Source organism: Marmota marmota, unplaced genomic scaffold (assembly GCF_001458135.2).
Source record: "Marmota marmota marmota unplaced genomic scaffold, marMar, whole genome shotgun sequence".
Lineage (NCBI taxonomy): Eukaryota > Metazoa > Chordata > Mammalia > Rodentia > Sciuridae > Marmota > Marmota marmota.
The window spans coordinates 32790915-32811767 of record NW_026000174.1 but is presented as its reverse complement, the minus strand read 5'-3'; the positions used below and the strand labels follow the sequence as shown (position 1 = coordinate 32811767).

General features: G+C 40.9%; 1 protein-coding gene across 4 annotated transcripts; it reads right to left on the bottom strand.

Annotated features, from left to right (window-relative positions):
• Positions 1–3174: 3174 nt before the first annotated feature.
• Htatip2 (HIV-1 Tat interactive protein 2) lies at positions 3175–20249 on the bottom strand. 4 transcript variants are annotated; one of them, XM_015477706.2, is made up of 6 exons: positions 20106–20249; positions 19468–19654; positions 17655–17762; positions 8930–9067; positions 5106–5167; positions 3175–4359 (listed from the first exon to the last, which is right to left on the bottom strand). In XM_015477706.2, exons 2-6 carry the CDS (start codon positions 19615–19617, stop codon positions 4134–4136), a joined length of 684 nt encoding a protein of 227 aa, XP_015333192.1. In that variant the 5' UTR covers positions 19618–19654; positions 20106–20249; the 3' UTR covers positions 3175–4133. The 4 variants fall into 4 exon arrangements, with proteins under 4 accessions (XP_015333192.1, XP_015333191.1, XP_048644445.1 ...); XM_015477705.1 differs by lacking the exon at positions 20106–20249 and adding an exon at positions 19948–20099; XM_048788488.1 differs by lacking the exon at positions 20106–20249 and adding an exon at positions 19935–20074.
• Positions 20250–20853: the final 604 nt, after the last annotated feature.

Sequence of the window (20853 nt, the reverse complement as noted above, 5' to 3'; positions counted from 1 at the left end):
TGGGCAGGGCGGGGCGGGGGCTGGGGCCCCACCTCCTCCTGCCGCAGGCCTGACGCAGTGCGCACCAGGGAAGCTTGGCAACGAGTACTAGGTGTTGCGTGCTTGGAGGTAACTTTTGCCTGCTGCTCCAACACCCGTAGGCCAAGAAGTGTAGAGACGCCGCCGCAGCGGTTTTACTGGCGCATCGCGTCCTGTCCATTATTGCTGGGATGAGAGCTTAGTGGAGAGGCACCCAGCCCGCGTCGCCCTCTGGTGGCGTAGGAGGCTAACGCAGACAAGGGCTGGGCCACCGGCTCCCAGGTCCATGCTGAGTGCTGCTGGGAAGAGGAACTTCTGTGAATTAAACTACCTTCACTTGTACATTAATAGTGTGAGTGCACCGTAAAGACCAAATGGGGCCAAATGCCCCAAGAGGACCCGCGACCCGCACCCGACACCTCCTCCATCCTCCCTGCCAGGCCCCGCCTGAGAACACGAACTAGAGCTAGCCTGCTGGGTTTGAATCCTACTTCAGCCATTTCCTAACTGTATGATCTCTTTTGAGTAAAACGAGGATAAAACGAGTTACGCATGTTAAGTGCTTACACAAAGTGTTAACTTTATCCTCAACAAGGAAAACAGGTGACTGGTGTAAGCAAGGTTTGCTATCAGATGTTTAGGCTGCCTGTGGGGAAGAAAACAAACTTGACTTATGGTCCCCACCCCCCTCTTTTTTTTTCCTTCCTTGTACTGGGGGTTAAATCCAGTGGGTGCTTTACTACTGAGCTATATCTCTATCCCTCTTTTATGAGACAGAGTCTCACAAGGTTACTTAGGGCCTGGGGAAGTTGCTGAGGCAGGCCTCAAACTTGTGATAGCTTCCTTAGTCGCTGGAATTAACAAGACTTTTGCCACTGCACCTGCCCACCTTTTTTCCTTCTAAACATAGAGTTGTCTTTTGAGTGGCAGCAATTTCACCAGGTAGGGTGTCAAGCTGAGGTCCCAAATGCTAGCACTGTGCTTGGTATGTTTAAATTGATGACCAAAGCCTACTGGGCCCTGCATGATCCTGCCTAACATTCCAGTTCAATTCTAGTCCTTTATCTGGGTCCCAGGCTTAAACCTTTTATTTATTGCTCATCACTGAAAGCTCTACAAATGGTAGATCTCCCTTCTGGTCTCAACCAGAAAGACTTTCCTTGCACCACCATTCCTAAAATAGGTTCCTCTTGTTATTCCAGGAGCAGCCGGTTAGTTTTTTTCTTAATGCCTACCATGATTATTTGATTGTTTTATTTATTTACTTACCCACAACAGTTTATACCATAAGGATAAAGACAATATCTTTTTACTTTCATTTCTGCACATATTAGGTGACCTAGCACATAGAATACATTTACTGAATGGAAATGAGAACTTGTATATTACTAAACTTTTTTTCTTTTTTAATGTACTCATTTCTTTTAACTGTAAAAATCCTGGAAGACAGAAACCATCAAATGTTAGTTCTGATGCCCTCTTTCATTGTAGGAAATTACCAGAACATATGCTGGTTTCCTTGGGTTAACTTGTTCATTGGAGGTATTCCCAAGGCCTGGAAATAAACTTTTTAAAAATTTTTTGACATATCATACATTTGAATCAGATGGGATATAATTTCTCATTTTTCTGAGTGTACAAGTTGCAGAATGATATTGGTCATGCAGTCACATATATACACACGGTAATAATAATGTCTGTTTCATTCTACTATCCTTCCTATTCCCCCATCCCCACCCTTCCCCCTCCCATCACTTCTCTCTACCTAATCTAATTCTTTTTTTCCCTCACATCTTCTATACCATCGTATTTTGTATATCGATGAGACGTCTCCCTTCCACCATCCATGCTATTCCCCCCTCCCTCCCTTTCCCTCCCACCTCTCTTCCCTATCTAGAGGTAATCTTCGCATGCTCTTCCTCCCTTCCCCATTTTGAGTCACCCCCCTTATATCAGAGAAGACATTCGGCATTTGTTTTTTGGGGATTGGCTAACTTCACTTAGCATAATCTGCTCTAATGCCATCCATTTCCTCAGGCCAGCATCATTCTAAACGGAGAAAAACTGAAGGCATTCCCTCTAAAATCTGGAACAAGACAGGGATGCCCTCTCACCACTTCTATTCAACATAGTTCTTGAAGCACTGGCCAGAGCAATTAGGCGAAAGAAATTAAAGGAATAACTATAGGAAAAGAAGAACTTAAACTAGCATTTTCTTAATGAATTAAAAACCTTTCACTATATGTCTCAGCCACCCAGCCAACTTTTCCCCTTCATTCTTCCAACATAAACTCTTTGTCCAGCAAAGCCCATTTCTCTCTGTATATGTGGGAGGAAATGCACTTAATTCCTCCAATTCAATCGTTCATTGCTGACTTCTGGAGGGGTGATTGGGCCTTGTTCCTTGAAGTTCACATCTCAACACAATGCAGGACTTTGGGAGCAGGCTGCTTTTCTTTCTGCTCCAAAGATGAAAACAGATCCTTCTCCATCAGCCTACTTTACTATTGAGACCAGAATGCAAGTTTGAACAAGTCTTGTTGAAGGTTTGTGTGTAAGGAAATGATAGAACCGATAACTTACTACTGACCGCTGGGTTTGTCTGCTTTCAGAGCCCACAGTGCTCAGCATACCTTCATGGGTACCCCTAAGGTCTCCCTCACTTCTTGGAGCCCATGCCTGTTACCACCAAAATATACTTGGGGTCTGCAAAGTTCAGCTGCTAGGGAAGCCCACTGGCAGGAGTAAGATACGCTTTCTCCTTAAATCTCACAGTCGAAGATACCACCCTGCACTAGCCGATACCTCTCTTCTGAATGAATGACATCAGGAATGCCCAAACTCCTCTAAGAATGTATACCTGCTATTAAAGGGGATGGCCTTTATCTTCCAGTGTCCACTGAAGTTTGAAATATAGTTGGCATACAGTAGGAAAACAGATGACCGAATTGTCACATAAGACAAATTTTACCACCTTCCTTTGTTCCATGATAATTAGCACCATGTGCTCCTCTTGGCTTTGGCCTTTCCTTGTGCATCTTCCTTTCCCTTGCCATAGTTTCAAAGGTACAGCACCTTGAGCCCTTTGAAGTTCAGTGCCATAGATTCTTACTCGCCATGTGAACATCTTGATTAATCATAAGGACCACAGGCCAATGAAGAAACCCAAATATTTCAACTTTATTCATCCATGACATGTACTAACAATTCATTGGAACCACCTGGAAATATACAGACACAGGATTCTTTTGTTGAGTGGTTAACAGGCTGAGCTGGGTTAGAATCCTGACTCTGCCATTTCCTAGTTTTAGGTCTTCAGCTTTGGATCCCTAAATAAGGCATCAGTTTCCCCATCTAAGATATAAGGATTTTTAAAAAAGGAGAAAAGGTGATAAAATGGACAATATCATTTTATAAGGATTGTTTGGAAGGTTAAAGCATAGATGATATATGTAAGGACTGGAACATAGCCAGCACTTGATAAATGATAGCTGTTATTATATCACTGCATTGGCTGAAAAGCTGCCCATCACCACTAGTACAACTAATATTTTCGAACCATTGAAGAGGCACCCAGGATTTGTGCATTTATTTTCATTGCCCTATTTAATTCTCCCATGAACTATATAAACTGTTAATTTTTTATTATATATTTAAAGTAGTAGTAAAGGCACAGTGTTCACTTACACAGTTATATGCTATTAATTAGAACAAAAATGTCAAGTTTTACCACAGCATTCATCTGCATGGCACATAGGGGTTACACTGCTGTTGTGATTGCAGAGGAGTGTCTCAAAGCTGTCGCCCATAACCACCAGAGGAATTTTAAGCAAAATAAAACCACAGATTCCTATGCCCACATCTCCCACATTCCGATTCAGAAGATTTGAAACAGGGCCTATAAATCTCATTTTTCAAAAGCTTCCTGAGTGATCTACATGTATAATCAGGCCATAAGCCACCAATATAGAGCAAAGTCATGTCCTGATTGGATCTGTGTGGCTGAGAATAGTCAAACAACCAAGGTAAAGCACACAAATTCTTTCAAGGCCATGAAATTATAGATTTAGTGATAGATGTTGAGGTCTGCAGTCAAAAGTGCTTCTCCAGTGTGGTCATGGCTTGAGAACACCATGAGCTTTCCCCAGGTCGTGGATGGCCTTGTTGTCCAGAATTTCCATCTGCTTGTCACTTGGTCTCACCATGTTGTTCAGCATTGCTCTAGCCAAAGTTGAGACAGGCACAGAGTGCCCACTGGCCCAAGAGTCTGGTAAGAAGCCAAAGAACTTCCTAATCAACCATTCACCTGGGCGAGATTCTTGCCTATTGCATAACAGAACTCTAAGGAGAAAAAGAAAAGCAGGGAAAGTTCTAATAACTTGCATCCAGACCATAGTGAGTGTTTAAAATGAACGGTGTCCCTCAGAATTTGGAGGTTGAAGCCCTAATGCCCAATGTAACATTTGAAGTCCGGCCTTTAAGGAGGTAATTCAGTTCAAATGAGATCTTAAGGATGAGCTAGAACTAATCCCATTGGACGGCCAATGTTATAAGAACAGAAAGAGAAATCAGAGGTATCTCCTTGCACACATGAAAGGCAATGTGAAGACACAGTGAGGTGGCCATCTGTCAGTCAAAAGAGGCCTCACCAGATACCAACCCTGATGGCACCCTGATGGCACCCTGATCTTGGATTCCAACCTCTAGACCATGAAAAAATAAGTCTGTTGTTTAAGCTACTCAGGCTGTGGAATTTTATTACAGAAGTCTGAGCATACTACCACAGTTTATATATGGTTTTATTTGATGCAGAAGATAAATTTTAAAAAGAAAGTAAAAAATATTAATAATACAGAATTTAAAATTTTTTTTTAAAGTAGGCAACAAATGCCACATTGGAAGGTCCAGATTATTCTGAAGCTAGCCCTGGAATCTCTCTTCTTTCAAAGCCAAAAGGTGGGTCCTTCTGAGAAGCAGTCCACGCCCCCACCTAATTCCTTCCTATCACAGGCATCTTGGATGTCAGCCTCTCCAAATGAGAAACTGGCTTCCAGGGACTAACCAGCTCGAGTAACGTGCATACTTACCCAGGTCTAAATATGGAGTAGCGATCAAATTTTAATTCTCCAACCCTGGCTTCTACGTCTCCCTGGTAAGAAAAAGCATGCTTTCAGTATTTAATCAAGATAAATTCATGTAAAGCTTGAGAGAGAATAATTTGGAGTTTTAAAGATAATCAGCTTCTGCAGGTCTAAATCCTTATCTAGCAATTTAGATTCCAAAGAGCCTGGGAAGTTAAGGAAGAAATTATTTAATCCTGACAAGTAGTAGAGAATGAAAAACAGTCTGCTGAATGAGTGATGGCAGTATGGTCAGTCAGTCAGTCTTCTGCCACTAAAAGAGATTCTGAGAGGTTCAATCACTAGAGTATCTCACTTAAGCTCAGGATCAATACTGCAGGCTCTTTTGTATTAGAAGTACCTCTTTTGTATTAGAAGTAATCCCATAGATGTCCATCTGTATCATTCACTTCTTAACAAGTTTCAAAAGGCAGTGAGAATACATATAGACAATGTTTTAAATACATATAGACATTGAACAGATGAAGAACTGAAGTTTACAGACATAGAACATGAGGCCAGTCTAGTGCTCTGGCTCCACACCCCAACAGTTCCCCCACCACATCAGCAGCATACCCATGAAAGTATGTGATTGATCCAGGCCTCCATAATGAATGCAGTTTAAAAAGATAATGAGTAAAACAAATGCTCCTAAAGAATCAAGGAGCTTCTAAAACTGGAAAAGAGGGAGAATTCACACACAGGAGATTGAGAACATAAATGATAAACACCAAAATAATACACACAGTAGTTGAAGGATTATTCAATAAAGATCATCTTTCCAAATTCTAGACACAGCTGTGTTGTCTAGTATCATTCTGGGATGACAGTTTGGTTGTAATTACTTTATGTAATTACTCATAAACCCATGCTGCAGGCAATGCAGGTCAACTTCAGTGAACAAAAAGGTCTCTTTCCATCCTGTTGGCATTACTAGTATTTGCTAAGGCTCTGTCATGGCTCAGGCCCTGTGCTAGGTCCTTCCACATGTACTAATGACAAAGGCTACTCATTGCCTAATGCCTAGCAACATGCACTGGCATCAGACTGCCTGGGTTTAAGTCCCAGCCCTGCCACTATCAGTGGTGATCTTAAGATCATGATACTCAGTTTCCACACAGATATACAGAAAAACCCTTAGAACACAATGTTTGCTATTTTCTTGTCTGACTGAATCTTTCTTAAAACCCACAGAGTAGGTAGTAGTGATTCCTTTATCTTTAAAGATGAACAAATGCATATATTTCCTTTCCTAAAAGGTATGTTTATCTTGCTAATGAGAGTATTTGTTTGATAATCTTTCTCAGAACCAATATTTTTAAATATTTTTAAATTTTTTTTCTTTTGAGTATTATTCTAAACTCTAACCATTAAACTGAAACATTTCTATTCCTTTTATTGGCGCATTATAATCGTACATAATAGTGGGATTCATTATGCATATTAGTACATGCACATAACATAATATGATCAGTGTCATTCCCCAGAAACTTTTCCATTGTTGATTTAACTTCATTGGTGGCTCACTGGCCTTCATCTGCTTCAAAATACTATTTTTGGATAGAAAGCTACTGATTAGCTATGAGTTCTGAGCTCTATGAAAAAAAAATATAGAAACATTCCTAATCACAAACTGATCATGCACAATACATGACAAAGATAGTTACTCAAATAGTAATATTTCTCTTTTAAAAAGATAACATAGGGGCTGGGGTTGTAGTTCAGTGGTAGAGTGCACGCCTAGCACCTGTGAGGTACTGGGTTTGATCCTCAGCACCACATAAAAATGAAACAAAGATATTGTGTGTCCACCTATAACAAAAAAATACATATATTTTTTAAAATAACATAGTTTCCAGAGAATGAAAAGCAATAGTTCCACTACAATTCCAATATAACAACATGGTAAAGTTCACTCGGCAAAGTGACCAGGGTAACTGATAGCTGGGCAGTGGTTTATGCCTGTAATCCCACCAACTCCAGAGGCTGAGACAGGGGTATTTCAAGTTCGAGGCCAGTGTTGCCAATTTAGTGAGACCCCCATCTCAAAATAAAAAAACAGAAAGAACTGGGAATATAACTCAGTAATAGAGTGCCACTGGATTCAATCTCTATACTTTAAAAAAGCAGAAAGAATAAACAGGAAACTAATAAAGAAGGGTACAAGGACTTAAAAGTGTTGTTCGTGGTAAAAATACAATTAAGTCAACTTTAATTTCCAAATATCTTAAAGATAACAATGCCAAAGAAAGACTGGGCTTGCTTTTGTTATTTTCAAACAACAATTAGCATGTACAAAGTAGCTGATCTCACCTCAAGATAGGAACTTGACAAGTGGATCTGAGCAAGGTGTTATGGTTTGGATGTGAGGTGTCCCCCAAAAGCTCACGTGAGACAATGCAAGAGGGTACAGAGGAGAAATGACTGGGTTGTAAAAGTCTTAACCCAATCAGTGAAATTAATCCCCTGATAGGGATTAACTGAGTGGTACCTGAAGTAGTAGGGTTGTGGCTGGAGGAGGTGGGAATTGGGGTGTGGCTTGGGTATATATTTTGTATCTGGTGCATGGAGTCAGTCAGTGTGTCTGTCTGTCTGTCTGTCTCTCTCTAGTATATATTTTGTATCTGGTGCATGGAATCAGTCTCTCTCTCTCTCTCTTCCTCTCTCTCTCTCCCTCTCTCTCTGCTTCCTGATTACTGTGTGAGCTGCTATCCTCTGCCACACTCTGCTGCCATGTTGTTTCTGCCTCACCTGGAGCCCTGAGAAATGGAACTCAATGCCTATGGACCTCTGAAACTGTGAGCCCTCAAATCAACTTTTCCTCCCCTAGAATTGTTCTGGTCAGATCCTTTAGTCACAGCAGCAAAAAGGCTGACTAAAACACAAGGTGAGGCATTTAAGCAGACTTCTGTAGAAAGATTTCCCATGGAAATATCTCTGTCCAAACACTACGGCCCTGCTTCTTACACTATAGGCATGTAGAGTGCATCAGGAAGGACAAAAAAGTAAAGCCATGGCCTCGCTTCCTGCAGCAACAATTTCACTGGAAGATTAGGAAATGAAAACTTTATTAAAATAAGCAGGGATATATTTTGTATTGAGAATAGCAAAATGTATGTGGTTTTTTTTGTTGTTGTTGTTTTGTTTTGGTTTTTTTTGTACTGGGGATTGAGCCCAGAGTGCTTTATCACTGAGCTATATTCCCAGCCCTTTTTATTTTTTATTTTGAGACAGGGCTCACTAAGTTCTCAAGTACTCACTAAATTGTTGAAGCTGGCTTTGAACTTGCAATACTCCTGCCTCAGCCTCCCAAGTCACTGGGATTAGAGGTGTGTGCCATCATGCTTGTCTGTACGTGAATCTTTTAAAAAAGAAAACAAGACTTTTAAGAAAGTTGAGCTTGTAATTAGGAGAATGTTTCAGGGTAAATGTCCCCAAATCTCCAGAAATCAAAGCTCCTTCCTCTCTGCCATAAGGGAAACCAAGGGAATAGTTTAAAAATCACTGCCTCCAAGCCTCCTCCAATGCCAAGATGCCTCGCTGTCATTCAGGGGTAGAGCTTCCATAGCCCATCCCCCTGATCAATGGTAATTAATAAGGGGGAAGACATCGGAAATTATCTTTCAAATTACTCCTGCTTCCTAAATATTTTACTGCAAAAACAGTTCCTGTAGCTATGGAAAATGTATAACATAATGTGTTTAATGCTCTTTAAATATTATATAGTATTTTGTATTATTTAGTACTGTCAATTAGCCCAAAGTATAGTAAAGGTAGAAATGTGTACAAACCTTAACTTGTAAATATAAAAAATTGCTTGACTTATCAGCTCCTTTAGAAGACAGCAAATTGAAATGTTTGCACCCTCCAGATTTTGCCAGCTCTGCAGACTTCAGCACATAATCTCGGTCAACACGAACAAATCCCTCCTGAGGGGGAAAAGGATATGAGTTATTTCCAAAATGTTGCAACTTCATTTTAAAGATTACTACCTGGCTTTGTTGGCAGGTTTGGAGAAGGTGAGTGTGGGGTGTGGGATGGGGATCTAAATAAAATGCATCCAAGCAATACATGAAAGTCAGGCTTAGACCCTGGGAAAGACTCCAAGTGTGGCCCTCCAAATAGACACACCAGCCTTAGCAGCAAGGCTGGACAGAAAAATAAGAACCATGACACTGGAGCATGGACACTCAATAAATCTCAAGGAGCAAAGGGAACAATGAGGTCAGGCTGAGAAACTGCTTTTAATTACAATTTATTTGTCCTTCAATAACTTTACTGTTAGGGAGAACTTGACTTAAGCAAAACCATTTGAAACATATCCTCCACCTTAGAATAACTGTCACCCACAGACACTCTGACCCAAACGACAGTCACACTGTCCTAAACCCCAGACAATACCCTGTAATGAAACTTGTTACCTGGGATTGAAATCTTGAAGAACACCCTGTTCAACGTGTAACAGTGACCATCACAAAGAAGAATGAGCATGACCACAAGGACCTTTCCCTGACAACCCCCTAGCAACGGCCTAACCACAAAAATTTCTTTACCCCTTCATCCCCTATAACTTCACTAGGTTGTAAGCAGAAGACAGGTACCAATGTCTGCTGGAGGATCCTCCTCCAGAGGTCTAAGCTTGTGTTACAATTGAGCCACTATTCTGTTTCCTGCATTTGATTCTCTCCTCACATTTACAACCTTAGAACCACCTCTCAGTCTGCTCTTCTTTGTGTCAAATCTAACATGGCAGGGTCTCAAACTGTGATGAAGCCCATTTGCTAGGCACTATGAGAACAGTCTGTTTAATTTTTGATCTTTGTGTATGTTTTGCCACATACTTTAGACATTAGTGAGGAATGTGTTCTCAATTGTTTTTCATACTGATAGGCATATGATCAAAAATGTTTGGAGACCCCAGATCTAGACTCAATCCAGTGAGGACAAAAGCTGAGTCTTTCTCCTTCATTCACAAGTCCGCATCAGCATATGCCTAGCATATAGCTGATGCTTCAAAAATATTTGAAGGGATGAATAAAAATCTGAGGAAAGCAGAGAAAAGGCAAATCTAGTCTCAAAGAACAGAATTAATAGCCATGGAAGGAGGAGGAGTGAATGATGCAACCAGAATATAGACCCATTTCCAGAACCCAACTGAAGGACATGCACTTCTACCTGAAAAGGGGATTCCACTGTAGTTACCAACTTCTTGGGACCACCCCCAATTCTGCCATCCCCAAACTGGAGACAACTGAAGAAACTAAAAGCCTGCTGAAGCCAAATGTCACAATTATATAATTAGGTCTTACAGTGAGGAGATTCCAAATCTGAAGATAAGATTACTGCCCAAAGGACTTTCTTAAATTAAATCTTTCTTATGAGGTAGTTATTGGTTTCTAAATGTTTAATATGGTATGACAATGTGTGTCTTTCTTAGAAATGTTAGAAGAGACCTTAGGAAATACCACATCCAACCCCCTCATTATGCAGATGGAATAAGGTCCAGTGGTTGGTGAACTGCTGGCTAGGGAGTGACAGAGCTGAGAGCAGAGTGCAGGTTCCCAATTCTGAGTAGTGCTCTTTCCACTGTATCTATGTTCCTTTATATTCCACACTCTCTCTAGCTGGTAAAAATAAGTCTACAATTCTGGTAGCCAGAATAAGGGTCTCTCGAGGAGTGCCACAACCTAAGCCCCCTAATTATGTCAGACCAAATGGTAAAGAGGAATTAATGTTGCAGATGCCACTATATTTTTTTTTAACTTTAATCAGTTGACCTTAAAATGATTATTATGGGTTCAGTGTAATCATAGGGCACTAGGAAAAGGGAAACAGCAGAGGAGATTAGAGTTAAGCAGTGTGAAAAAGGCTCCACCCCAAACTGCTGGCCTTAAAGATGAAGGAAGGTGACCATGAGCCAGGGAAAGTAGGCAGCCTTTAGGTGTTGGAAAAGGAAAGGAAACGAATTCTCCCCTGGAGCCTCAGGCAAATGCAGCCTGTTGACCTTTTAATTTTATCTCAGTGGAACCCATGCTAACTTCTATCCTGTAGGACTATAATATAATAAATTTATGTTGTTTTAACCACTCAGTTTGAGGTCATTTGTTATAGCAGCAATAAGAAACTAATACGAAATTTAATTTTATAATAATAGGTCTAAACAAAATGTTTAAACTTTGTATTGAAGTATATCATAAAAGAAAACATATTGTGAGTAGGGAGCTTGATGAATTTTCATAAACTAAACATTCTCTGTAACCAGCTCCCAGATCAAGAAATAGAACTTTACTAGCACTGTGAAAGCCTCCCTTTGTCCTCCTTTCTCATCATTCACCAGTACCTTTTTAACTCTATGGACAACCTGCAGGGCAACGTTAATTTTCTCCTCTATTTTAGGTAATATAAACTCATCTCTTTACCAAAGAGTCATCACCATCTTCTTTTGTATTGTTTACTCTGACAATCACTCCTAAGTGGGCTTGTGCTAAACGATGACTCAAACTCATGTTGTTGTTTTTTAATATCAGTTGAAGCAAACCCGTTTTAACACTTAGCACACAGAGAGAGAGAGAGAGAGAGAGAGAGAGAGAAAGAGAAAGTGAGGGACAGGGAAAGGCACTTCTTATCAGAGCCTTTCTCCAAATTTAGATTTTAGATGTGCTGAAAGTGTGCCAAGAAAAACCCAAAACTACATAGGAAAATTCTAACTGAATTTCTCTTCCATGTCTATTTCTTCCTCTCACTCCAAATCACAGCACTGTGGTTTCCATAAACAGGTTTGTTATTCACAATAAAATAACATAGTTGCCACGTGAAATAAATTTTGTGTTTTTTATTGTTGTATTAGCACAAAGGCTTGGAAGGATTATTATAGTTTCTTCAGTTAAAATGTTTTTTTTTTTTTCATCAACTCCTTTAAAAATAAGAGAAAGAGTCAGCCAATCGCAAGCCTCCAGACCGACGCTGTCTCTCTTACTTAATCCAGAGCCAGAAGAGGATCATTTGATTAAACCGAGACCCTAATTTATTTGGCTTTAGTTCTGGATCAACCTCTCTTTAATAGAGTTCTGTCGTCTCCAATTGTTTGATGAAAATTAAAGTGACATAAATGCCATGGGACTCTTTCAATCTGATTAGCCAGCGAAGGCACATCAATACCACCCCAAGCCATCAGACTCTAGCGTCCTTCCTTTCACCAGCCTGGCTATCAACTGACAACGGCTCCTTGAAGGACGAGCACCCACGCTACTGCAGAGACCCCCACCCTCAGTCCATCATCCCCGCTCAATGAGCCCTGATGACAAGGTGCCCATACCTTTCTCCATTGCCCTCCTCTGAACAAAGCTAAATATTGTTTTATGAGCAATCAATGGCTGTTAATCCAAAAAGATTTCACAAATCCTCTGAGCCCTCAAGCTGATTATAAATACGCATTTTTCCAAGCCCACTAAATTTTAAATTTCACTTCCCTCACCCTGATGGCATGGCCTTTTAGCTTGTGAATGAAACTCAAAAGAAAAAGGGTCAACGGCTTTCAGGGACTTAGAAATCAAACTGAGGTAGGAGCGCGGGTGACTGACTAGGAGATGTCAAAAACATGCCAGTTTTTTTGGAGGGAGGAAGATCCTCCTTACAGATAGAAGGAGCCATCTTTAAAATTTTATTAATTCCCTTTCTTATTCTTCTAACCACCCAAGTTTTAAAAAAAATGAAATATTATCCCTGCAACACAATTTCAGAAAAACTGTACTGTTTCCCTAACCACAAGAGAACAGACTCTTCTCAGAGTACTAACTCTTTATTGTGTCTTAAACAATTCCATAGCCAGTGTTCTAATCTAAGGTAGGAATCACAGTTCCTTCTAGCAAAAGTAATTAATTAAATAGGTTTCCACTATTAGTTTCTTTCCCAGCACCCACTCAAAACAATGCTTACAATGTATTATGACTTAGAATAAGACTATCTACAGACATCCAAAGAGAAATTCTACAATTACTCTTACTTTAAGTCTAATTAAAATTCAAAGAGTCCAAATTTTTATTTCTTCCAGTCTTCTTTACTAATACCTGAAAACCACTAGCAATATTGCTGGGGTTGTGGCTCAGCAACAGAGCACTCGCCTAGCATGTGCGATACGCTAGGTCTAATCCTCAGCACCAGATAAAAATAAATAAATAAAATAAAGTTACTATGTCCAACTACAACTAAAAATATATATATATATATATATTGCCACTTAAGAACAACATCCTAACAAGGCATTTCAGTGCTGACTCACAGGAGGAGAAAGCAAGCTGGAATCACTACAGAAGGGCACAGAGTCCTTTCCTAAGAAGGAGGATCTATCATTCTGTAAAGGGTCTCACTCAGGTATATTTCTGTTTCCAGTTCTTTCTTTTCCACTCCCTTTTCAATCCAAACTTAAATCAGAGAGCAGAAATACTGTCAAAGAAAGTATAGTATAATCTGAGCCTCATTTGTTTGTGTCCTGAAGGGCATCTCTATATATTATACACAGAGGTGGGAGGACAATCTTGGTTAGAGAAAGACCTCCAAATAAAAAAATAAAATCAAACAGATACTGAGGGTTCCTGAGTCAGTCAGTACCTTCATTTGAGTCCTTTTTTTTCTCTATGATGCATAGAGCCACGAAACTCTGTAGTTGGAAGGAGTTTCAGTGGTCTCCTCCCGCCTAGTATAGACAGGGTGGTGGTCCACAGAAGCTAAGCAATATCCTCAAGGTTCTACATCTACATGGTTTCTGAATAAGGTCTGTGATCTGGGTCTTTTGAATCAGTTAAGACCTCACCACTTCATGAGCCCCCTCCTGGACATCAAATAAAACAAGAGCAATTAGAACAGGGGTGGAGAAACTTTTTCAGTAAAAGATCAGATAATAAACACCATCAGCTTTGCAAGCCTCTGTTACATCTACAGCTCTACCTTAATGAGCAACTTACTTTATGGATACTAAAATTTTCATGTGGCATGACATTCTTTGGAAGCTTTTGGCCATTTTAAAAATAAGAAAGCATGCTTAGTTTACAAAGGCCATACAAAAACAGGTGACAGGTTATATTAGGCTCCCATTCCATAGTTTGCAAACTAGATTAGAAGAAGACTTATTTTAGAATCAGAAGCCATGAGATTCTAATGATACTTAATAAATATTACAATTGCTACATTAATTATATTAAAATCATCATCCATTCAACAGAATCTAAGAACCTGGACTGCTGAAGCCTGTTCCTAATAGTAAAGAAACAAATGAACACCAAACCATTCAAATTCACCAAACAAATCCTTCTCTTATTACAAATAAAGGGAAATGTATTATGCTCAGTGGTATCTTTGAGTCTTGGTCTTCTTTCAAGGCCAATGTCAATCTGGTTCTCAAAGGGTATCTGTACCTTCATTAGCATACAAGTTACTCACTAAAGCAAGCTGAGCCCATTTAGACTACCAGGCAAGTGAAGAGCCCCCTCCTTCAGTTCCCAGTGTCTCCCAAAAGCAGATCCAATAAGAGCAAGGTTGGTTGTATCAGGATCTCCGAAGCAACCTGCTAAAAATACATATTCCAAGCTTCCAACCTCAGAGATTCAGGTCCAGCAGATCTAGACCAGGGCCAAATCAGAGAGCTACCACACTGACTAGACTATTGTGGCCTGAGTGTAAAAGGGAAGTGTAGCATAACTAGCCACCACTAAAGGAAATGGTTTTCAAAACAACTGAAGAAAGCTAATAGGCTTAACTCTAGCATTTTTCCAACAGAAATCAGAGTAGACTGAATTTTATAGGTTAAATCATATTCCTCCAAAATGCATATGTTGAAGTACTAACCCCAAGTACCTCAAAATGTAACCTTATTTGGAAACAGGGACATTATAGAAGTAATTAGTTGTACTCCATAGGGCAGTCCCAATCAAATATGTTTATGTCCTTATGAAAAGGGAAAATATGAACACCATGTGAAAATACACAGAGAAAGCAGCCATCTGCAAGTCAAGGAGAAACCCATGAAATGCACCTATTCCTCACAGCACTCAAAAGAAACCAACTCTCTAACATCTTAATCTCAGACTTCTAGTCTCCAGAATTCTGAGGCAATAAATTTCTGTTGGTTAAGTCACCCAGTGCTACTTTGTTATGGCCGCTCTAGCAAACTAATATACTAATGAGCATAGGAAATCAGCTGACTGTTCAGAGGATCTCAATAAGTGCAGACAGAAACCATGAATTCCTTGAGGTTTCTCTACTATAAACTCAGATTGCTAAAAGGCAAAATACAGATGTTTGTTTTAGTCATATTTTTCACTGTAACTAAAAGATCTGACCAGAATAATTTTAAAGGAGGAAAAGTTTATTTGAGGGCTCACAGTTTCAGAGGTCTTAGTCCATAGAAGGCTGGCTCCATTCCTCAGAGCTCTAATTTTGAGGCTGAATATTAGGGTGGAAGAGTGTGGCAAAGGGAACCACCAGGCAGAGACGCCACTCTCAGATACAAATATATTCCCAAAGCCAGGCCCCAATTCCCCCCTCCTCCAGCCACACACCATCACTTCAGTTATCATTCAATTAATTCCAATCAGGAGATTAATTCACTGATTGGGTTAAGACTCTTGCAACCCAATCATTTCTCCTCTGAACCTTCTTGCATCGTTTAACACATGAGCTTTTGGGGGACACCTCACATAATGGTGATCCAATTACAAACCAGCTCCTGAATGACAGTTGGCTGGCCACCAGCTTTGTCATAGGTACAGAGAGGGCTGCTGGCCCAGAAGAATTTCACAGGGATGAGTTTACAGTCCCACAAGCCCTCTTCAGACAACTATTGTTACTTACTCATGTTAGTCACCCCTTAGAATGCCTAGTTATCACAACCTCAAAAATGAATGTTGCACCCAATCCAAATTAGTTAAAAAAAAAAAGCCTTTCCTAGAGGGAGTATCAGGTTACTTTCTGCCATTATCCTCTTAACCATTTAAATCCTAACTTATTTATGAGCCTAGCTGGCTTACTAATCTTTTCCCATGCTTACTTATTAATTATTTTCATATTTCCAAATTGTTTTTACAGGACAACCAAAGATGAGTTTCATGGCCTAAGAAGTAGGAAACCAACCCCATTTAAAAAATATTCTCAGTAGTGAAGACATTCAGTCTATCTGATTAAAATTGCATTACACAATGTAAATGCATCAAAGCAATTCAGAATTTTCCCTGGAGCGCTCTACAAGAATTACCTAATGTCATGAAAATCAACTGCTCTATGCTTAATGCAGTTGTTTTTTTTTTTTTTTTATTTTGCTGAGTCACCACCAAAACCAGGTTGGCACTTGAGACAGTGAAACCTGCAAAGCACAAGAACAAAAGTTTTTCTGATGCTTTTTAAAGGGCACACTGCTGTGATGGTCCCTTGGGGCAAAAAAGACTGTCCTAGCTGCTGAGCAGGAGCATGACCCGTTCTAGAAGGGATACATAATGTGCCAATTGCTCAGAAAGTCAAATTTCTCTGTAACCACAGTTCACAGTGTAGAGCTCAAAACCCAATAGCATTCTAGTGCAGATATGCAGAACTGCAAAAGATATGGAAATACACCTTGACCAAAAGCATAAATCTAATTATCCTTTGGCTTGCTTAGAAGTCCAATGAAATACAACTACTTGGTTTGTATAAACCAACAGTACTTCACCACATGCTCCCCTAACAATTCAGTTGCAAGGGCCTGGTTTATAAACCTATACTAAGTCCCATGGCAGAATCATGGCCCTGCATACTTAATAGAAACATTTGGCTCCAGGAAGAAAATTCTGCCAGAGGGATAAACTATAGTCCAGTTATAAATTAAAGAAGACGTCTGTATTAATATTTGCCCAGGATGTACGTCGTAAACCATAACTTTTAACTATGTAGTAAACTATGACTTCTAGACAGAGGCCAACTCAATTTAAAACAGCATTAAAAAGAAAATAAAAAGTGTTAAAACAGTTTTGCGTCAGTGAGGGCTGAATCATCACTGGGGCTGAATCACTGCTGAAGGCTGAGTCATCACTGGGGGCTGGCTGAATCGTGCCTCTTTATTCCAATGTTCTATCCCACGAGTTTAAGGCCTGGCATGAAAATGAATTGAAGCAAATCACTCAAGTGAGAGGGGATGCTTCAAGTTTAAAATATTTATTATGGAAGGGAGAAAAAAAGCTTACTGCCGATGAGTCAATTATGTTTACTCAGATACTGTTTGCCTTAGTCAGGGGATATTATAATGATAGCAATAGTTGCCATCAGCAAGATCATGTGAATATTTATGATGTATCCAGCACTCAGGCCTGAAAGAAAGATGAATTTATCAGTATTATTCAAAGTACAACAAAGTGAGGACAGCAGATGGAATCTTAAACAATAAGAGCTTATTTACATTTAACACTACAAAATGCACAAAGAAAAAGAGTAAGCAAAAAGAAATCCTTGACATTACTGGCCAGTAAAAAAGGAAAAAGCATATTTCTTCCTTACCGCACCAGCCTTGCTTCTGGTGGTACCCAGGCAACAGAATCCAACATCATGACCTTGGAAGGCAGAAGCATAGTCTTCCAATTTTTCAAAGTCCACCACTTCTTGATTCTAGACAAGGACATAGTTATATATAACCCCATATATAAAAAACAGAAATCTCCTCTAGATTTAAAGAATAAATTACAGATCACTATGGAAGGACCTAACCACTTAACATTAAATTTGGCAAATTCATTTTCTCCCAGTCAAAAGCAATTGCTCTGAATGGAAAATCACCCATGCACATATGTATCTCTGGTACATATAACTGGACAAGGGGTGATCCAGATTTCTAATATCAGATTCAATTTTATTTTATTATAGAAAGACAAAAAAAAAAAAAAGACATGCAAAATGTGGGTGATAATCTCTCCTTCTGTGCAACTCTCAAGCTACCTGCATTAGAATCAGCCAGAAGGTGCTTAAAAAAAAAAAAAAATTCTAGATCCCATACAAATACTTCTGACTCAGACTCTGTATATTCAACAAGCACCCACAGGAATTCTAATGCCCACTGAAATTTAAGCACCTGCACCTAACTTTCTAAGTCTATTGTGAATAAATTTAAGAAAATAAGAAGTTTCATCATCCAGGAATTTAAATAAAATGTTGGTTCCCTTCACTACTATCAACTCTTTCAAAAGAATTTTCCTTACACTGCATATAACACTGAAGAAAAAGATCTTCACAAAAGATGTGCCACCCAAACTCCACTCTCAAAGCACAGATCTCAATCTCAGATTGTAATTGCCAGGAATTTTTCATACTGCTCAAGAAACTAGATTATAAAGGCCATCTAACACCTATCTAAGCCTGAGCAAAAGACGTCTGTTTCAAACAGGCCAGTCCTGATGGACCAAAAACATTCACAACATGATTTGAGTATAAACCTGGGAGACTCAAAAACACTTACTGGTGAGTGCGTTTATTATGTAGAATGTTCCTCCAATGAAACCTGTGGGACTAAATTCTACAGTTGTCTCAGGAGCGCACCATTTTGTTCAATTTGCTGCAGTTCACAGATAACACACGTCAAGATAACACAGGGAGCAAAGAATCTCCAGGAAGCTCAGAGTTCAGGTATTAGAGTATTATCATCAGATGGAAGTCTGGTATATCATCTGTTTACACTGAAAGTATAACTTACAGTGAAGATAATGTTTATAGACACAAGCCTGGGAAGTCAGGCAGGGCAGATTTTTTTTTTTTTTTAGTTGTAGATGGACACATTATTTTTATTTTATTCATTTATTTTTATGTAGTGCTGAGATGGAACCCAGTACCTCACACAAGCTAGGCAAGTGCTCTACCACTGGGCTGCAATTCCAGCCCAGGGCAGATTCTTGTACCCAAGGAGAGCACTGTTCACTGCCACAGATCTTTCCCACTCTGCAAGGCATTTTCAGGTTCTCATAACACTAATGTGAAGTGTCCAGGTAGACAAAATAAGCAAAGTCGTTGAGAAAACTGCCAAGGTTTGGCAGGACCATTCCCAGAAACCAGCTTGTCTGAACTAAAAATAGTGTTTTCCTGTCTCACCTACCCGCCTTACCTTGTAGGTCCCACTTTATTAGTTCTAGATGTAGTAAAGTCTTTGCTCAAGGACACACGGTGAAGGGAGGCCTACAAGGCAGGCTCCCTGGAGGAACTTTCAAAGATCAGTTTCTCTGGCTGCCACCACTGGCCTAGCAAGGTTCAACCTTCGGCCATGAAATACGTTCATCTTTAAAAAATTGATGCGGCTACATTTTTGATTCCTAGCTCAAATACCCACCACGTTTTTATATGCTTCTTCCTCGAAGGTGAGCTTCCTCCGGCCAATCAGAGTGACTCTGGCAAACAGGTTCTGTTCCAGGATTTCTTTTAGCAGCACTTTGCCACTTTCCCCGCTGGCGCCCAGGATAAAGACGGATTTATTCTGCATCTTGAAGTCTTCCCGAAGCTTCGGCAGCTTGGGTTTGCTGGGAAAAAAAACATCCACAGGTGCTGATCTGAGGATGCTAAGCGACTGCCCCGCTCCAACCCCAGAGGACAGGGGCTGTCATTCCAGCTCAGGGGAAAGTGCTGAGTCACCTGCGGGGCGCGGCACTTTAGCCGCCTCCCAATGGCCCCAGCAGACACCTCGGAAGGGGAACGAGCTGGGGGTCCGCCCAGGTGCCACAAACTGCTGGCACCACCAGCCTCTTTCCCCGCGGTTTCCAGGGTCCCGGGAAGAGTGCAGGGCCCAGCTCGGTCCCCTACCCGAAGGAGTTACCTGGGGCCGGTCTCCGGCCCCGCCTCCTCACGCCGCGCCAGGAGCAGGACGGCCACCAGTGCCACCGCCGCCCCGGCGCTCAGCGCTGCAGGCCCGGGCATCGGGCAGGCCTCCGCCTCCCGATGGGGTAGAGAAGACAAGCCGTAGCCCGCACCTACCCGGCTCTGTCTTCCGGGTGACTTTACAGTGTCGCTTCCACGCCCCGCCCAAAGGGGCGGACCTCGGAAAGGGCGCGGGGACTCGAGGACCTGTGCGCCACGCGGGGGCTGCGCCTAAGCCGGGGGAGATCCTTCGCTAGTGATGGAATCCCCAGGAACAGCCTTCCCTCGCTCCTCCCCACCGTCTGGGCTCAGCTCACACAAGCCCCAGCCAGAAGACGTCCAAGACTTGACCTTAACTGGCCCCTCAAGCTGTGTATTGAGGGCCTGTCTATTGAAAATCTTCATCTTATATTCACCACGTCAAAAATTTATAACCATCCAACCTCCACCCAGGTCTTGGCCTGTTTCTAGGTGATTGCAGCGGTAATGGTATTGCACACCAGAACCTGTGGGTCACACTCCATAGCGTGATCAGGGGTTTTGAACATAACTGTCCACATTAGGCCTGTCCTGGGTCTTGAAAGTCCTGGACAGGTGTTAGAATGACAAAGCAAGAATATGAACAATGTAGATGGATTGTGCTGTGAACACTGATCATGCTGGGGCCCCACCTCCAAGTTTAGAAACTGAGTGACACATTCCCACTCCTATTTCCTTAGGAGTTATATGTTGGCCTGACCTAAACCCGGTCAATTAGATGCTTCCACACTGGTTTTTCAGCTTTGGGGGAAGTTGTGAAAAGATTCGGTGAAAGCCTGAGCTGAATCTCTCTAGGTGAGACAAAGGCATAGATGGTGACAAAGGC